Here is a 15,611-nt window from a genome sequence, read left to right as displayed (position 1 = left end):
TGAGTAAGAAGTTGGATCAAGAATTCAAATTAAGCGTTCACGCTGAGTTATTATCCTAGCATCCCTCTAATTTAATCGAGCTTAGTTCCTTACTCAGTCCACGTAACTCTACTGCGTTGACATATAAATAACTTTCTTTCCCCCATGCTAAATGCATGGTGAGTGAGAAAACTTTCTGCTCATTGAGGAACTTGTTTACATTACTCTTTGATTATATGATCTGCTCAAAGTGTCTAGCTATTCAAAACAATATTTGAATGCTGAAACGCAAAATCGGGCAAAGTTTAATGGATCTCCCTCCCTCCTATGAGGAGATTGTTTGCTATGTAGTTGTGGAGTCGAGGTGCATAACAAATTTACTGTTTGCATTTGACGGTCTGCTAGATTTTTCTTGCTCTGTATTGCAGAGTAAAGGGCAGAGAAGAAGGGAGACAGCAATACTTAGTCGGCGAACAATTGACCTTTTTTTCTTTTCGAAATTGTGAACTAATGTGTTTGTCAGTGTACCTGGTATTTATATGGATAAACTTCATATCTGAACTTGTCTAGAACATGATCTCACCGCATTTAGCGTAGAGAGATGTTGCTACTTCCTGATAGAGCAGTCATACCTTGACACATGCCTCGACAGTTCAAAGTACCAGACAACTTAATAGCAAACAAAGTACATATCAAGATGCAAAATTAAAAACATTCAGAAATGTGATCCAAGCATGACAATCGGAACAAGAAGCTACAGCTAAAACAAACAATCTGGCCCCTGTGACCTGATTTCAAAAAAGTGCGAGATAACCGAGTGTTTATGGGATGGGATGGTACATTCCAAACTTTGGCAGAACTCTTGGGTTCAAGTAGTTAAAAGCTTCACACTTTTATTGTCACACTGCACAAGCACAAACCTGATGGCTTTATCTCAGAAGTCTGCCATTCAGAGCCCGGGGCAGCATTGGGATCGTATAACAATGTATGGTACTCCGGATCTTCTTTAAGTGAAAATAGCAAGAGCTTCCCCTCCAATATACCGAATTGGAACCCTATACTTGAGCTCCCTGTAAGAGGAACGGGCACCGTACTCCAGGAATTGTCTTCTGGATTATATATGGCAAGCTTCCTCTGATTCTTCCATTCCATACAGAACAGCTTCTTTCCAAGCACAGCATGGGCAGTGACCATGACGCGTCCATTCTTCATCTCGCACCAGGTGTGCTGCTCGGGATTGTATACATCAACGAACCTTGAGTTCCCAATGGTGAAGCTTGATCGTCCACCCATCACATAGAGCTTCCCTTCAAAGCTGCACGCAAAGCATCCCCACCTTGGTCGCCTAAGAGACTCGATGAGAGTCCACTTATCAGAATCAGGGTCGTACACTTCAGCACTGGAGAGACTTTCACCTTCAATTCCATAGCCTCCAACCACATATACGAGTCCATTGACTTCTGCGCAAGCAAAGTCATAGCGAGCCACATTCATGCTTGCTAGTTTGCTCCAACTGCAATGAAATCCCACAGTGAAAAAAAGAGCAGGCATGCAGGTGAACTTTTATAGTTTGGCGCGTGCAAGCTGACAGGTTATAGTAAAGCAACTAGGGAAAATAAAAGTGGCAAAGAACATATAAGAAAATCGGGTCAGCAGACCCGTGTTCATATGGACTAGTCATGGTACCGCAGTCTCAATACAGCAGAGTATTTGTCACGTTCAATTGAGAAAACAAAGAGGCATCTTGAAACAATTTGTGATAAAAAAAACAACTTGATTTAGCAGGTCATCAAGAGACACAAGCGTGCAATTTCCAGGATCATGCATAAACCTGAATTTCTAACCTTCAAACGTTCAGTTATCTGTTCCATTTTCAGGGCATCTGACAGCATGATAAAAAAATAGCAATGCTTCAGGATGGAAATCCAATGCCTAGCAGGAGATCTATCATCTAGTAGGCAAAGTTTGACGCATCATAAGAGAAAGTGAAGAATCCCATTTACTTTCCAGATGAATGAGATGCCCGGAAACTTGAACAAGATAAATACATATATAAGACACAAGAATCAGAGTAACTAGTCAACCCTTCCTACCCTTACTCGCTTATCAAAAACTAGAGTATATACCTGTTCAGGCAAGAATCATACTGGTAAACTTCTGCAGAAGCAGAGCATGGTCCATCTAATGAGGAGTAACCAGCCATGACAAATAGCTTTCCATTAAGAACCACCACTCCAAACCCGGATTTCACTGGACCAGGCATTAGGGGAAGTTGCCGGATCTTGTGTCCCAAACAGTCGAAGACTTCCCAGTGGCTTTCCTTTCCTTCAGCATCCATAGTTAACACATACAGCCACTCCTCAACAACCTTTGCTAATTTTCGCACTATAAGGAATTCTCTGCTTTGGAGCACTGTCCTCCACTTCTTGCAGACAGCACCCATTGATGGAAAGTTGCAACGAGGAACTAGTGCAAGGCAATGATCAGCCACATGATCAGGCAGTCCAGGAAGAATGGGACTGCCAAAATCATCAGCAATAGGAGTTGCTATAGGAAGGTTACTTTTCGAACGAGCTGGAGTGCTTTCGTGGACTGAATTGGAGAAAAACATGGCCTGTTCCGTGGATCTTTTCTTCTCACTCACAAAACAAGGCATTTCTCAAGATGACGCTGCACTGAAGAAAAGAGTGAATGGTTCTCGTACCGATGGATTGACCTCCCCAAGGACGAGTTAACTCGAAAGGAAGGCCTTCTAATTAGAGAAATTCATGGTAACCTTCAGCTATAGGAATTTTAAGGGACCAAGGCATGAAAGATGTGGCGGAACGGATTGCTAATGCAGCATATGCTGAGGTCTTTCGGTGCTTTGTCCAATCTGACTCAAATTCCATACCAGAACTTCTGCTTTTAGAGAATTTTGTTCTTGATGATTGAAGCAGAGTATTTTCCAGGCTCCCGAAGTTGGTTCTCCGTCCACACATTTCCCTACAACTAGATCAAGAGTAGACTCTCAAAGCTGACTAGGAGAAATTTCTAGAAGTTAATTCTCAAGAAGAAATAGCAAGCATGAACATCATACCAGTCAAAGTGATAAAACTGAAAAGCTTCAGCCCCCTCTTACTTCCATCTTCCTGGAGAGAGTGGGCTGCCTATAGGCAACAAAGAAATTTGAACTAAAATTAGTACAAATAGAGATGAGTTAAGACAAACCAATATGCTTCTCAAGCAGAAGGATCCTAAGCAGTTGACGTCAACGCCTTGATCAGCAAAAATAACACAGCAAAGGAATCAGACATTGTGAATCTCCACAACACAAGCACTTAAAGACAAGGGGGATGGGGTGTCTGGACAATCACAAAATTTCTAAATCATAATCTAGAAGCAACAGATTCGTGAACCAACCGGGGAAAAAAAGTTCAGAGACTCAATGGGAATGAAAAGATTCGATACAAATAAAAATGAAGAGAATTTTTCTTCCCTGTTCCGGTAAGGGCTTATCAACATATCATTGACCTCTAGTTCATGCAATTATACAAAGAAAATTAATTTTACCACCTGAAACAGGGAAGCAAATCTACAGAGACTTACCAAAGAAAAAAGTACACATTACAAGATCTTCTCAACCTGACCCCTTTTCTTAAGCCAAACTCCTTGCATTATTAAGTGACACGACATTTTCAACTTCACCAACCCTCTACCCACCTACCTACCATACAAGTCTAACATTTGAGAGATTCATACACCATTTCCCAGTTTTTTTTTCTCCATTTCCTTTCCTTAACGTCTGTGCAATTATTCTCTGTTATGAACTTGTGGAGGAGAAAATATTCAACATGGATATCGGCCCTATGTTCTGTAATTCCCGGCGGTAGAATTTCTAACGAAAGTCCAAACACTCTAGCAAGACTGCAGTACAAGCAATCAGACAATCAACATCGAAAAATAAAAAAATAAAATAAAATAGCCAAGCGAGGAAAAATTAACCAAGAATGAAAGAACAAAACATGGGTTTTGCGAAAGTTTAACCGACGAATCGCTTTATAACAGTATGCTTAGGTCATTTTAGCTCGTCAACCGTCCGGTCGGAGGTTTCTTCCGCACAGATCCAAGCATGAAGACCTCAAAACCACTTCCAGATCTCGCGCGTTCGTGCAACAATCAGACACGTTCAGCGCAGACGAAACCGCACGAAAACACACATCACGCGTCGCCGAACAATCGAATCAAGTCAAGCCAGCGAGAGAATCGGAAACAGCACTAGAATCACTCGCTCCAAACAGGACACAGAAATTCCCAGCTCGTCGAGCTCGCACACCAACAACACTCGAACAGAAACTCAATCGAGCTCCACATCGAGCAAGCCAAAAACACCACTTCCCGCAATCGGATCTACGACACTACAAACAGCAACACTCCGATCATCGGCCGCGTCGCCGCGGACACTCCATTCTCGGAAAGACGCGCAAAAACGAAAGGAATGCCCGAAAACTCGGCGCCGACGTCGACGGCACGAGCCGTCCGGCGCGAGATCCGACCGGACCGGGACCGGAAATTACCTGCGGAGCCGGAGACGAATCAGCTGCTAGAGATAGAGAGAGAGAGAGAGAGAGAAAACGCGTGCGAGAAGATGGAGAGCAGCAGCAGCAGCAGCAGCAGATCGATGGATGGTGGATAAGGCGAGGAGGAAGAACTGGGGAGGGGATTTTAAAGGGAAAAAGGAGGGGAAAGATTAAAGCGGTTAAAAAAATGGGAATGTGAGTTTTAGAGAAGGAGAGAGATTATAAATTATGATCATAATGATAATGATAATACTGACAGAAGCGACCACGTCGGACAGGGACACGAGATCTCCACGCTCGAATGGGGAATTTCGGATAATTTAATAATGCCTTTTCCCTGTCCGAAAAAGATCAAATAAAATTAGTTAACGCCGGGAAATTCACCAGATCTTTTATTTTTCCGTGGATTTTATTCTCTCTCTCTTTTGGCCGACGATTTTATTGGCGCATTTGACTAATGGACTAGTGCGGAGAGTGACTAGTCTCGCACGCGTCATAATTTTTTTTTTTTTTAATTTTACGCAATTAGTTACAAACTCATGTAAGTATATTTAGGGATGATTGGTTTCCGGAGTAGATTAACTTTTTTTTTTTTGTCAGTCCTATTCTATTCCTACTCTATACTCACTTCTGGGCACTTTCGGAGTAGATTAACTTACCAGATTATAATTAGTTCTTAATTTTTAGACCCTACAACCTCTTGCTTTTCTAGTTCAGCTTACCCAATAACCTATTTTTATTTTTTTGTTCCCTTTTTTAGTTCATTTTTTTTGCTATGAAACTATAAGTAACAAAACGATTCAAAGTAAAAGATGAACAAGAGAAATCCCAATTCACTAAAAGCAACAATTCATAAAATAAATATGTAGTCACATACAATTATAAATGATAAAAAGTTCAAACACGTAACATAAAATATAAATTATAAAACTCTATTCTTCATTCATCCATAAAAATTTAAGGGAAGAGAAAAGACTGACAAAGAGTTTTGAGGAAAGATAAGAGATGAAGGGGCACTAAGATTATAATTTAGGGTAAAAAGAAATCGGTGTTTTGATTTTTTAACTTATAAAATCAGTTTCAAAATAGAGCGGTCCGATTTGATTCTCTGATAGGTATTTACTCAAAACCTAATGGTCACAACTAGTTCCGAAAATTTAAAACCTATTCCCTGACCTGTTTTTCGGGTAGTACAATCAAATTTTCATATACAACTGATTTAACTATGCATCTCTATAAATGTCTTTTGTTTTTCTTGGGCAATGAGAAAAAATATTATAGACTTTAAAGATCATAAACTTCATTAAAAAAAAAAAATTCCCTCGTCAGCATAGCATTTTTTTCTAACGTGATCCCAGATAATCACGTCAAGTATGAATGAAATTTGACACCACAAAATTTTCGTGGGCCAGAAAATTCCGGTCGTTTTATTTTTCAACCAGCACGTGCGAATTGACCGTTGATGTCCTCGTAAGTTCGACTCAATAAAGAACGGAGCGCACCTAACTTTCTCGAAAGGCAACAACGCAAAGTTAACAGGAAGAACGACGCCGTTTAGCTGCGGTTGCCGGATTCCACGAACCTGCGGTCTGGAATTTTTCTTCCTCCCCCCCCTCGACAATTCTCTTGTCATTTTCGTCCGCCTGAGCCACTGCCGATGCGACACGTGGCGGAGCCCCTTTGGGTCACCCAATACCGAAATCACGCTGCGTCGTCGTCGACGTCGTCTGGAGATTCTTCGATTTGAACGTGTCTGGTTCAAACGTCGAGCGATGCGGACCATCGACTTTAACGAGCTGCGATCCGATGCGGTCAGCACCACCACAGGAAGCCGCGTGTGTGGCCCGTTCGTTCATCGGTCGCGCGTCATGGGATCGTCTCGAGACCCGCCACACCACACGTGTGGTCGTGATTAGATCCCGCGGCATCAGATTCTCGCGGGATGTGTTCTTATCCGGTGCGGTCGCGATGGAGCTGTTCACACTTCACATTCATGCTATCCTTAAAAAAGAAAAAAGAAAAGGCGTGTCTGGTGTATTGAGGCGCATGATCTATTAAGGAATCGATGATACGTTAAATCACTCACGATCACGGATGGTGACCAAATATTGAGTTAGGAAAATAATATTTGATCGATTAATTTTATAATTAGTTTGGAAATTAGCATATTGTTGATTTTCAGAGATATATTGAATTAACTGTAATTTATTGAAAAAGTGAGTTCACTTATTCCGTTGAGATCAAAACTAATTTTTTCATGTGCAGATTGAGAAGATTTGCAATTATTTGTTTTTTCTGTAACGTATGGATTGAGTGATTTAATGCTTGACTATCTCATAATTAAATTACAATACCTTTTATTCAGAGTAATTTGGGAGTGATTGTTGACCACCGTGTTAGTAGAATTTTCTTCATTAGTGTAAACGTGGGGTTCATCTAGATTTATGATCACTATAAAGTCAAAGGTTTGAACATTTCGTATGTTTAGAAAGGAAAGAGGAAAGCTAAGTCAAGGATGTGCTTTGAATTATTGTTATTATATTTTTGCCGATAAATTTATAAAAGCTAAACCACCTCTCATTGTGATGTCAACTATATCCCAACCATATTTTTTAAGCTCTAGGTAGAATATCCAATCCATAGTTTAACTGATCTTATAAGTTTTGTTGCCACGGCAACCGAAATGATGCTTGCAATCATTAATAAAGTATTACGATACAAAAAATCCTTTCCATTTTGAGCTTGTCGTTTTTATGAGGTTTTAATTGCAAATCCTTATTGAGGGGCAGTCCATTAATGATAAGAATTTTTGTTGTTTTCCCCCTTTTAAAAGGGGATATAAAGCTTCTTTTTTATATGATATTCTTCTGGCGCTTCATTCTATTGATGAAAAACCCATTTTCATAAATTAATGGTTAAGAAAACCAAGAGAAGGACCATTTAGGATTAGAGGATTCACGTCCGCATCCAAGAGCACAATTACAAAGTCTCCAAATGACACAAGATCAAAATGAAAAAAAACAATATAACTACATCGGCAAGATAAATTTCGCTCTCGAGGTGTCACTACTAGCCGATCTTGATAAGTGTCCTATCGAGCTCCTTTTGACATTTTTCCGTATTTCTATTTTTTTTGGTCAGACATTTTTCCTTCTTTTTTCTTTTTCTGGTCCATAACATTTTTCCTTATTTCAATATGCTCGGCATAGTGGAGAAATTTGGTGGGCAGCAGGCATCGAAAACGACGTCCGTGCTCTGTGGCAGAGGGTGAAATCTGGGCCGTTCACGAAGAATCGCGGGGGAGAGAGAAACGGACGGTGGGCGTAGGCGTAGCTACACGCACTCACCACGTCTTTCGAGGTCATCATTTCTAGGGCTGGCGATTTGGCCTTCCGGGGAGATTACCAAAAGACTTATTTGATAATGCGATAACACGTTGTCCAGACCTTGAGTGCCTTAGCAAGTCAATTGTCCGGTGCATGAATCCTCCTCAACTGTTCTTCAACTCGTGGAAATCCAGCTACTAATGTGGAGGGACATAGCATGCCTTGACTTTAATTCTTTAAACAATTTCCACACCCTTCTCTTTGCCAAAAAAGTCCCATTCTTTAATGTTTAATGAGTATTATATTCTTCACCTATAAGAACATGTGCTGATGCTTACTAATATTTCTTAGGCAAATTAGCGATCTGTAATGATGTTTATTAATAATTCTAAGGTCGATGATAGCCGGTAAATGGGCACACTACATAGAACGGCCGATGCTAATTAGAATACGTCAACAATTTCTTAGGCAAATTAGCGATCCGTACTAATGTTTACTAATAATTATGAGGCCGGTGATGGTCAACAAATGAACATATTATATAGAATGGTTGATGCCGATTAAAATACACTAATAATTTTCGATTAAAATAGATCGGAATAATTAAATTGGTAAATTGTTATAAGGTTGGAGATTAAATTGATGTGATTGAAAAGTTTAAAGTTGAATTAATTATTTTATAATAGGTTTATGATATGTTTAGATATTTTTTTCCGAATTTATCATTTGCGATGCGTAGGAGTCTATGACCCTAGAAGTTTCAAGAGGGCGGCTTATCAGAATTTCCGACTCCAACGTGTGAAAGCAAAAGAAGCTCCTCTTCCCATGATCATCGTTATCCAAGGCGTTCGTACGTTGTGTATCTCGCTTTAGATTCGACTCATTGCCCGACATATCGCTGTCCTTTTACAGGCTCGATCGAAAATTGGGCCGAAGCTTCTGGGCCGCACCTACGTTGTCTCTTGATTTTGGAAGGTTACACCTCCCGAACTCTGGGCCTTAACATTGTTAACTCGAGTTCTAGGATATTTGGTAAGAGACTAAGATTTGAAAAATATTTTTTCTAAAAATGATCGTTTATATCATTTATGAAAGAAAAATTAACAAAATTTTTGTCATTATCAACAAAAATATTTAAACTTAAATTTTTGTGAATGATGAAGACATTTCGTATTGAATAATTATTTCAAATAATATAAACGATTGTATTATCATTAATCTTTCGCAAGACAAATGCACTCTTAAATGCTTTTCTTAAGAGCACTGTCCAAAGTGGGCAAATTCTTGCTTGGATTGAGATCTGCATGGACTGTATCGCACATAATCGAAAGAGGAAACTACCATTAAATCAAATCTTCCATTAGTCAATCACTTGAAATGAATTGAATTTAGATTTGCATCACGCCTGATTATTTTCATCCTTATCACGAAGGTTGTGTTTGCTTATATGGATATTTGGTCAATGTAGAATTAGATAGGATATAATACAAAATTCAGAGATTTTTTTATATTTTTTATTCATTAATTTATTTTTTGAGATTTGTATAGCTTTTGTATCTTCTATATACATTTAATTTTTGCATCTTCGTTTTCCCTTAATTATTATTATTTTAAATTTGTCAAGTGTTAATTGGCATAGTTAAGATAATGTGAGCTATGTGGATCGGTTTCAACCGCATCCTGGCTGGATTGGTTTTAGGTCATCCATGAATCGACATGGGTTAATAAACAAACAGGGCTTAGTAAAATGGGTCACTTAAATGACCCAATTTCAACTCTTTTGACCTTAAAAAAAAAAAAAAAAAAAAAACTTATTGACCTTCTAAGACTGGAGCAGGTTTGGAGATTTTTAACTCAAAGGAAAATGGAAAACGGAAAAACAACAAAGCGCACAATTTCAGGTGAGATGACCTGCGGCGGGAAACACTTGGAAGTTTTTCATAAAATTGATGGGAGGATTTTTGTTTGTCTCCTTTTTAATTTCTAGTGTTGTGGGTTGATTTCTAATGGAATGGATGATATCTACCGTGGTGTTATTATCTTCTTTTTTTCATGGCCTAAGTAAATATGCATTGCATTAAATAATATTTCATTGGATACCTAGTAGATGCATTAGTATTCTCGCATAAAAGAGCCCAACGAACAAGCGGGGGATAGAGTCCAAGTTTGAGCTTGTTATTATATATAATTGGACTACTTACATTCCAAAATCTAACCATATAATACTTACCTGTATCTCGCTGGTGATCCATATTTGCAAAGATCATTTATGCTTGGTGGGGGACTAGGCTTGGGGCCTCACGGCAGCAGTGTTGGGGGCTCGGACAGAGGCAAGACTATGGCGGCTATGTGAAGCAGTGCAAACGATAGTAAGTGATCATTTTATTTTGTTGATTTGCCTTTTCAATTTGATATGAAATTTTATACAACTAACATATTTATACAGAGGTTAAAGTGGGCTAAATGGGCGCCTATGAGTTTTCAAAAGTTAAATTAAATAAGGATGTGCTTTAAAATATGGATCGGGCCGTGTATGATCACTAAAATCGAGTTGCGTAAAAACGAGATCAATTTGGGTCGGGCCATTTTCGGCCCGATCCGCCAAAACCGGGCGCCAAACCGGTTTAGCTGGAAGAGAAAACCCCCAGAGACTGCTAGAATCGGCTACGGGCCACCTGCAGAGAAACCGGGGGACGCGCGATCGGACTAGAAGCGGAAACGACGTGAATTGACCGGAATGCCCCTTGCCCTCTCTCCCGCATTTGTCATTTCTCTGAAAAACCCAAGAGATCGATGCTTATCCAGACTTCCGTCTTCGACCTTCGTCTTCCTCCGGCGTCTCTGCAACCTCTGCAACTAACTCTTTAACTCTCGCTCAGCCATTTCACCATCTCTCACTCATGCCTATCGCTTCCATCTCCGCCCTCCGCCACCGCGCCGCCGCCTCCCTCCTCCACCTCCGCCACCTCCCCCTCGCCGCCTCCGCCGCAGCCGCCGCCGCCAGGCACCGGAACCCCGGCAACGTCTCCAGGAAGCTCCAGAGCCCCGGCAAGAACCTGCTCAGGGCCAAGCAGCGCATCGTCAGGGAGTTCTCCTCCCTCGCGCCGGTCCTCTCCCCCGGCGACGAGCCCCCGCTGTCCGACTTCCAGGCGATCGGCACGGTCGCGGCGGCGCAGGCCAACTTCATGCGCGTGATAGTGCAGTCCCTGCCGCCGATCGAGGGCGCCGGGATCGGGGTGGAGCTGCTGTGCGTGGTGAAGGCGGTGCTGAAGAAGATAAAGAGGAGGGTGCTGGTGGGGGACAAGGTGCTGGTGGGGTCGATCGACTGGGTGGATCGGAGGGGCATGATCGAGAACGTGTTCCAGAGGAGGACCGAGGTCCTGGACCCGCCGGTCGCGAATGTGGACCACTTGCTCGTGCTTTTCTCCATGGAGCAACCCAAGGTGGAGCCGTTTTTGCTCACTCGGTTCCTTGTGGAGGCTGAGTCTACGGGAATTCCGCTCACGCTCGCGTTGAACAAGTGCGAACTCGTCGATGAAGAGGTTGGCACTCTTTCTACGAGCTGAATTAAGGCCCAAACGAGTGATTATTAGTGGTCAAGCTTAATGCTTTTGTGATAGGAGGATTAGGGGAGCAATTTATGTTGTGTGCATGAGCTACTAGATCACGGCAAATTTCATCTGCGCTGGTTGGTAATATAAAGATTAGATTGTGACTGGTGTAGGCTTAGGGCTTTCGTGTTCATTACCCTAGCCTGTGACTGGTGTAGATGTCTCTGAAGTGGGAGAATGTCACGGAACGGGCATTTCCTTTGTGATATTCTATCAGATGCAGATTGAGAGATAAAGAGCGAGGCCTCAAGATCTGATAAGTGGCATTTCTTTTTACACCAGGGAAGGTCAAGTTACTCGATGATTGTTGTTTTTGTTTAGATGGAGGGAAGAGAGTGCTGTTCATCTACGCAAGACTAGATTTGAAGTTCCGGTTATCCATTTCAGTTTGTGATATCAAATGAGACTGAATATTCTGGCATAGGTTATGTACTTTTTGTTGCTTCGGTTATTAAATGACTGAATTGTTTCTGAAGTTGTATCAAAACCACAGACAAGTAACAGGTGTCGTGACGCAGTGTTACTAATGAAAATTAAAAAGAACCACAGTATGGTGTCATTGTTGCCTCGGTCACCATCTATGAACCTTTTCCTGGATTAAGCTTGAGTTATGGTGACATGGAGGGAGGCTTATACTAGGAAAACTTCATTAGCCTAGAATACTGCCATTTCTTGAATGAGTTCTCTTTCCTCTCTTCACTGATGAATGGCTTCAATGAAGTTTGCAGACGTTGGTTGCCTGGAAGTCTAGGTTACGCAGTTGGGGCTATAGGCCGATTTTCTGCAGTGTTGAGTCCAAAAAGGGACTTGACTCGCTCGCTTTTACCTTGAGAGACCAGACGACTGTGATTGTGGGTCCAAGTGGAGTTGGAAAGTCCAGCCTGATCAATGCTTTGCGAAGCAACAATCATCCTTCTGATGCAGCAGCCAATACCAATTGGTTTGAGCCTGTGGGTTCTCTAGTTCTTGTTGCACTTGTGTTTATGTGTGATGGGATGAAGTAAACTCAACATTTTGACTCTAGCTGTTCTCCCAACAGATTCTCGGCAGTAAATGGTATGAGGATCAGCGGGTAGGGGAAGTGTCTTCGAGAAGTGGAAGAGGAAAACATACTACACGCAATGTTTCTTTACTTCCATTGTCAGGTGGAGGATATTTTGCTGATACTCCTGGGTTTAACCAGCCAAGTCTACTAAAAGTCACCAAGCAATCTCTTGCAGAAGCTTTTCCAGAGGTGATGTCATCACTTCCTCACATATCTTCTGGTGTTCTCTCTGTCTTCATGTTCATTTTGCTGAAACAATGGTCTTGTAACTATCTTCAGTTCAGGAAGAAACTCAAAGCAAGTGAACCAGCTAAGTGCTCATTCAGTAACTGTTTACATCTTGGCGAGCCTGGGTGCATACTGGAAGGAGAACCTTTGGAGAGATATCCTTATTACTTCCAACTCCTTGACGAGATAAAAGTCAGAGAAGAGTTTCAACTAAGGACATTTGGGACCAAAAAAGAGAGTGATGTTAGGTATTTCCTGTGTGCTTCATGTGTGCTTGGTATGTTTGTATTGATGACGAGTAGTTAATGGCATGCATGGGAGATTTCGTGTGGTATTGAGACTGTCCTGCATTGAATGTGTTGATGTCCTGATTTTGTCAACTATGCCATGGTACTGGTTTCTAGCGATGTGGCGAAATTGATCGGCATATGATATTAAAATGCAAGTGGGGCTGTTGAATATCAATCTTTCCTGCAGAAGAAACTTAAGACTTCCTGTAACATTCATCTATCATGATGCGGCTAGCTTTGTAATGCATGTTATATCAGCTGCCTGTGAAGGTCATTTAATTATTTAATTATTATTATTTTCTTGGCTATCATTAGCTAGTGAACGCACGTGTGGATCCTAATCTTTTCTTTTTTATCTGAACTAATGATCTTCTCGTTTTGCAGATACAAGATAGGAGATATGGGGGTCCAACAAGCAGAACCTCGATTGGAGCCCAAGAAGCACAGAAGGCTATCACGAAAGACGATCAACCAATCTATACTGGATGAGTTAGATGAGCTGGATGACGACGACAGCCTATTAGATGATGAAAATGATCCCATCTTGAGAGCATTAAGAAATGAAAACAGCCAGTGAGTTGATGCGGGTTTATAGAACTGTAGATATTAACTTTCTGTTTTGGCTTTAACCAAGTTGTTCTTAGCTTGACCTTTCTGCTATGAAAATAGATGTCAAGAAGACTCAATTTAGGGCCTAGACGAGTATATGAAAGCGTGGTCGATGCATCTCAGTTCGATTATCATATCAAGTCTCTGGAGATGTAAAAGTGTCACCAGATCGAGAGAGATGCATGTACAGGACAACATGATTTTGTAGCTGCAAGCGTTTAGAGTTGTAATTCGATCGTGAGCTCCCCGAACCTTTGACCTTTGACAGTCTGAAAGATCTTACTTTAGTCGAATAGACCCAGTACGCTTATTTTTACCCTCGGGAGTGATTCAATTGATAATAGAGGGAAAAGATGTACTTCTCATGCTAATGTACTTCTCTGCTTGTCAAGGCCGTAGAGTCGTTCAACTCCTCAACCTCACCAGACGAAATAAGTTTGTAGACTAGGCGAAATATGGTTTTAGACTAGGTATTGTAGGACTTTACCCAATAAAGGGAGCCCTTCCAGAAATTCTCAATGGCCTGAGGCTAGCCCAGGCCAAAGAGGGGGTTTGGAAATAGTTTTCAACCAGCAATAGACGCGCCTCGGTTAGTACCTCACTAGCTGCGTCATTGCCCCAAGCGCAAAGATGAGTATTGATGTACTCTCGCGTGCCATTTTGTAGCAAGTCATTCTCTCTCATGGTGTCTCCTGGTCGATGTGGGACTATGAGTATATATATATTCACTTGGCCCCTGACCCAATTTGGCCTGTCTGGGCCTTGCATAACTGTGATGTCTAACTTTTTGAGTTCTTTTACTTCCAAACCGCGGGGGGGGTGACAAGCTGAGCTCCTTGTAATTTTCTTTACATCCATCCACTAAGACAGATTTAAGGAAATTTTAATTTATATATGGGAAAATGTCACAAGTGCAAGCAGTTTCAAACTAGTTTGTCTACTACTTGAAAAACTTGTAAGTAGATAGACCTCGTGTCTCTTGAGGTACTTGAATCACCATTATTGTCCCTCGTCGATAATACCGCCTCATATGAAGAATGCTCGGAAATGCACTGGGATATTGCCAGAATTTGATGTTAGAAACACGACAAATCATATTGTGCATAGTGCACATTAACAGATGGACTCCCGTCAAAGTGGATTAATGTACTGGCGCATATGTTTCTGTTTTCGTAACTACTGTCTTGGACTAGCAGAATACAACATAAGAACTCATAATGTTATCGGGTCGATATTAAGGACATTCCGTGCATTGATGATTAGCGAAGAAAACTGCAATCACGATTTTGATTGAGGGAATAATATAGTTTGGAGGACCCTGAACACATAGAGAGCTCGCTTGACTGTCCTAACCAAGAACCCAGAAAAAATTCAATTGAGCAAAGCCCCAAGGACTAGAACATCCTACGTATGGTGAAGAAGTGTTCCTCTCGTACCAAAGGGTGATGACAGACCTCCTGAATACTACCACGGCAAAGAGTTAAAAAAAGGCAAAAACGAGGGCGATCTCCCGAAAGAGCCTCAAGCTTGCGACTTCTCAGATTTGCTGGTTGCCAACGCAGTCAGCAGCTGCAAGACCAACATTGCACCTAAGAAAACGGCTCGACAAGGCAGCTTATGCCATTAACGTGGTAAAAGACGGAACAACAGGCTACCTCTTTCCTCACGGGTTCATCAGTTTATGACAAAATCAGCTTGATGTGATAAGGAGACAGACACATACGCCGTAAAAAATTAAACAAGATAACATTAGCAATCGTATGAATGAAGACGACGATGACAAGGGCACAACGTCTGATAACATATGGTTCATTCTTCCGTGAGCGTGTAGGTGCGGCACCTCTGCTTCTGAGCCTCGTTCTCCTGGATGTGAGATATATAGAGTGCATCAACGTCCAACCTGTCGCCTGATACAAAATTAGACGGGTTCTATTAGTCTAGCAGAACAAAACGAAACCCCACTT

General features: G+C 41.5%; 2 protein-coding genes and 1 non-coding gene across 4 annotated transcripts; 1 reads left to right on the top strand and 2 right to left on the bottom strand.

The window, feature by feature from the left end:
* Positions 1-498: 498 nt before the first annotated feature.
* LOC104415692 (F-box/kelch-repeat protein At1g67480) lies at positions 499-4,716 on the bottom strand. 2 transcript variants are annotated; one of them, XM_039300492.1, is made up of 4 exons: positions 4,536-4,716; positions 3,059-3,236; positions 2,106-2,970; positions 499-1,492 (listed from the first exon to the last, which is right to left on the bottom strand). In XM_039300492.1, exons 3-4 carry the CDS (start codon positions 2,633-2,635, stop codon positions 865-867), a joined length of 1,158 nt encoding a protein of 385 aa, XP_039156426.1. In that variant the 5' UTR covers positions 2,636-2,970; positions 3,059-3,236; positions 4,536-4,716; the 3' UTR covers positions 499-864. The 2 variants fall into 2 exon arrangements, with proteins under 2 accessions (XP_039156426.1, XP_010025325.1); XM_010027023.3 differs by having other exon boundaries at positions 3,059-3,128.
* Positions 4,717-10,648: 5,932 nt separating this feature from the next.
* On the top strand, positions 10,649-13,963 carry LOC104415691 (small ribosomal subunit biogenesis GTPase RsgA 1, mitochondrial). Its single transcript, XM_010027022.3, has 5 exons — positions 10,649-11,406; positions 12,204-12,425; positions 12,515-12,709; positions 12,800-12,996; positions 13,423-13,963. The coding sequence occupies exons 1-5, from the start codon at positions 10,765-10,767 to the stop codon at positions 13,613-13,615; spliced, it is 1,449 nt and encodes a 482-aa protein (XP_010025324.2). The 5' UTR covers positions 10,649-10,764; the 3' UTR covers positions 13,616-13,963.
* Positions 13,964-14,126: 163 nt separating this feature from the next.
* Positions 14,127-14,279, bottom strand: LOC120287919. Its single transcript, XR_005546174.1, has one exon. It is a non-coding gene; the product is annotated as a U4 spliceosomal RNA (small nuclear RNA).
* Positions 14,280-15,611: the final 1,332 nt, after the last annotated feature.

Source organism: Eucalyptus grandis, chromosome 8 (genome assembly GCF_016545825.1).
Source record: "Eucalyptus grandis isolate ANBG69807.140 chromosome 8, ASM1654582v1, whole genome shotgun sequence".
Lineage (NCBI taxonomy): Eukaryota > Viridiplantae > Streptophyta > Magnoliopsida > Myrtales > Myrtaceae > Eucalyptus > Eucalyptus grandis.
This window is presented reverse-complemented; position numbering and strand designations above follow the sequence as displayed.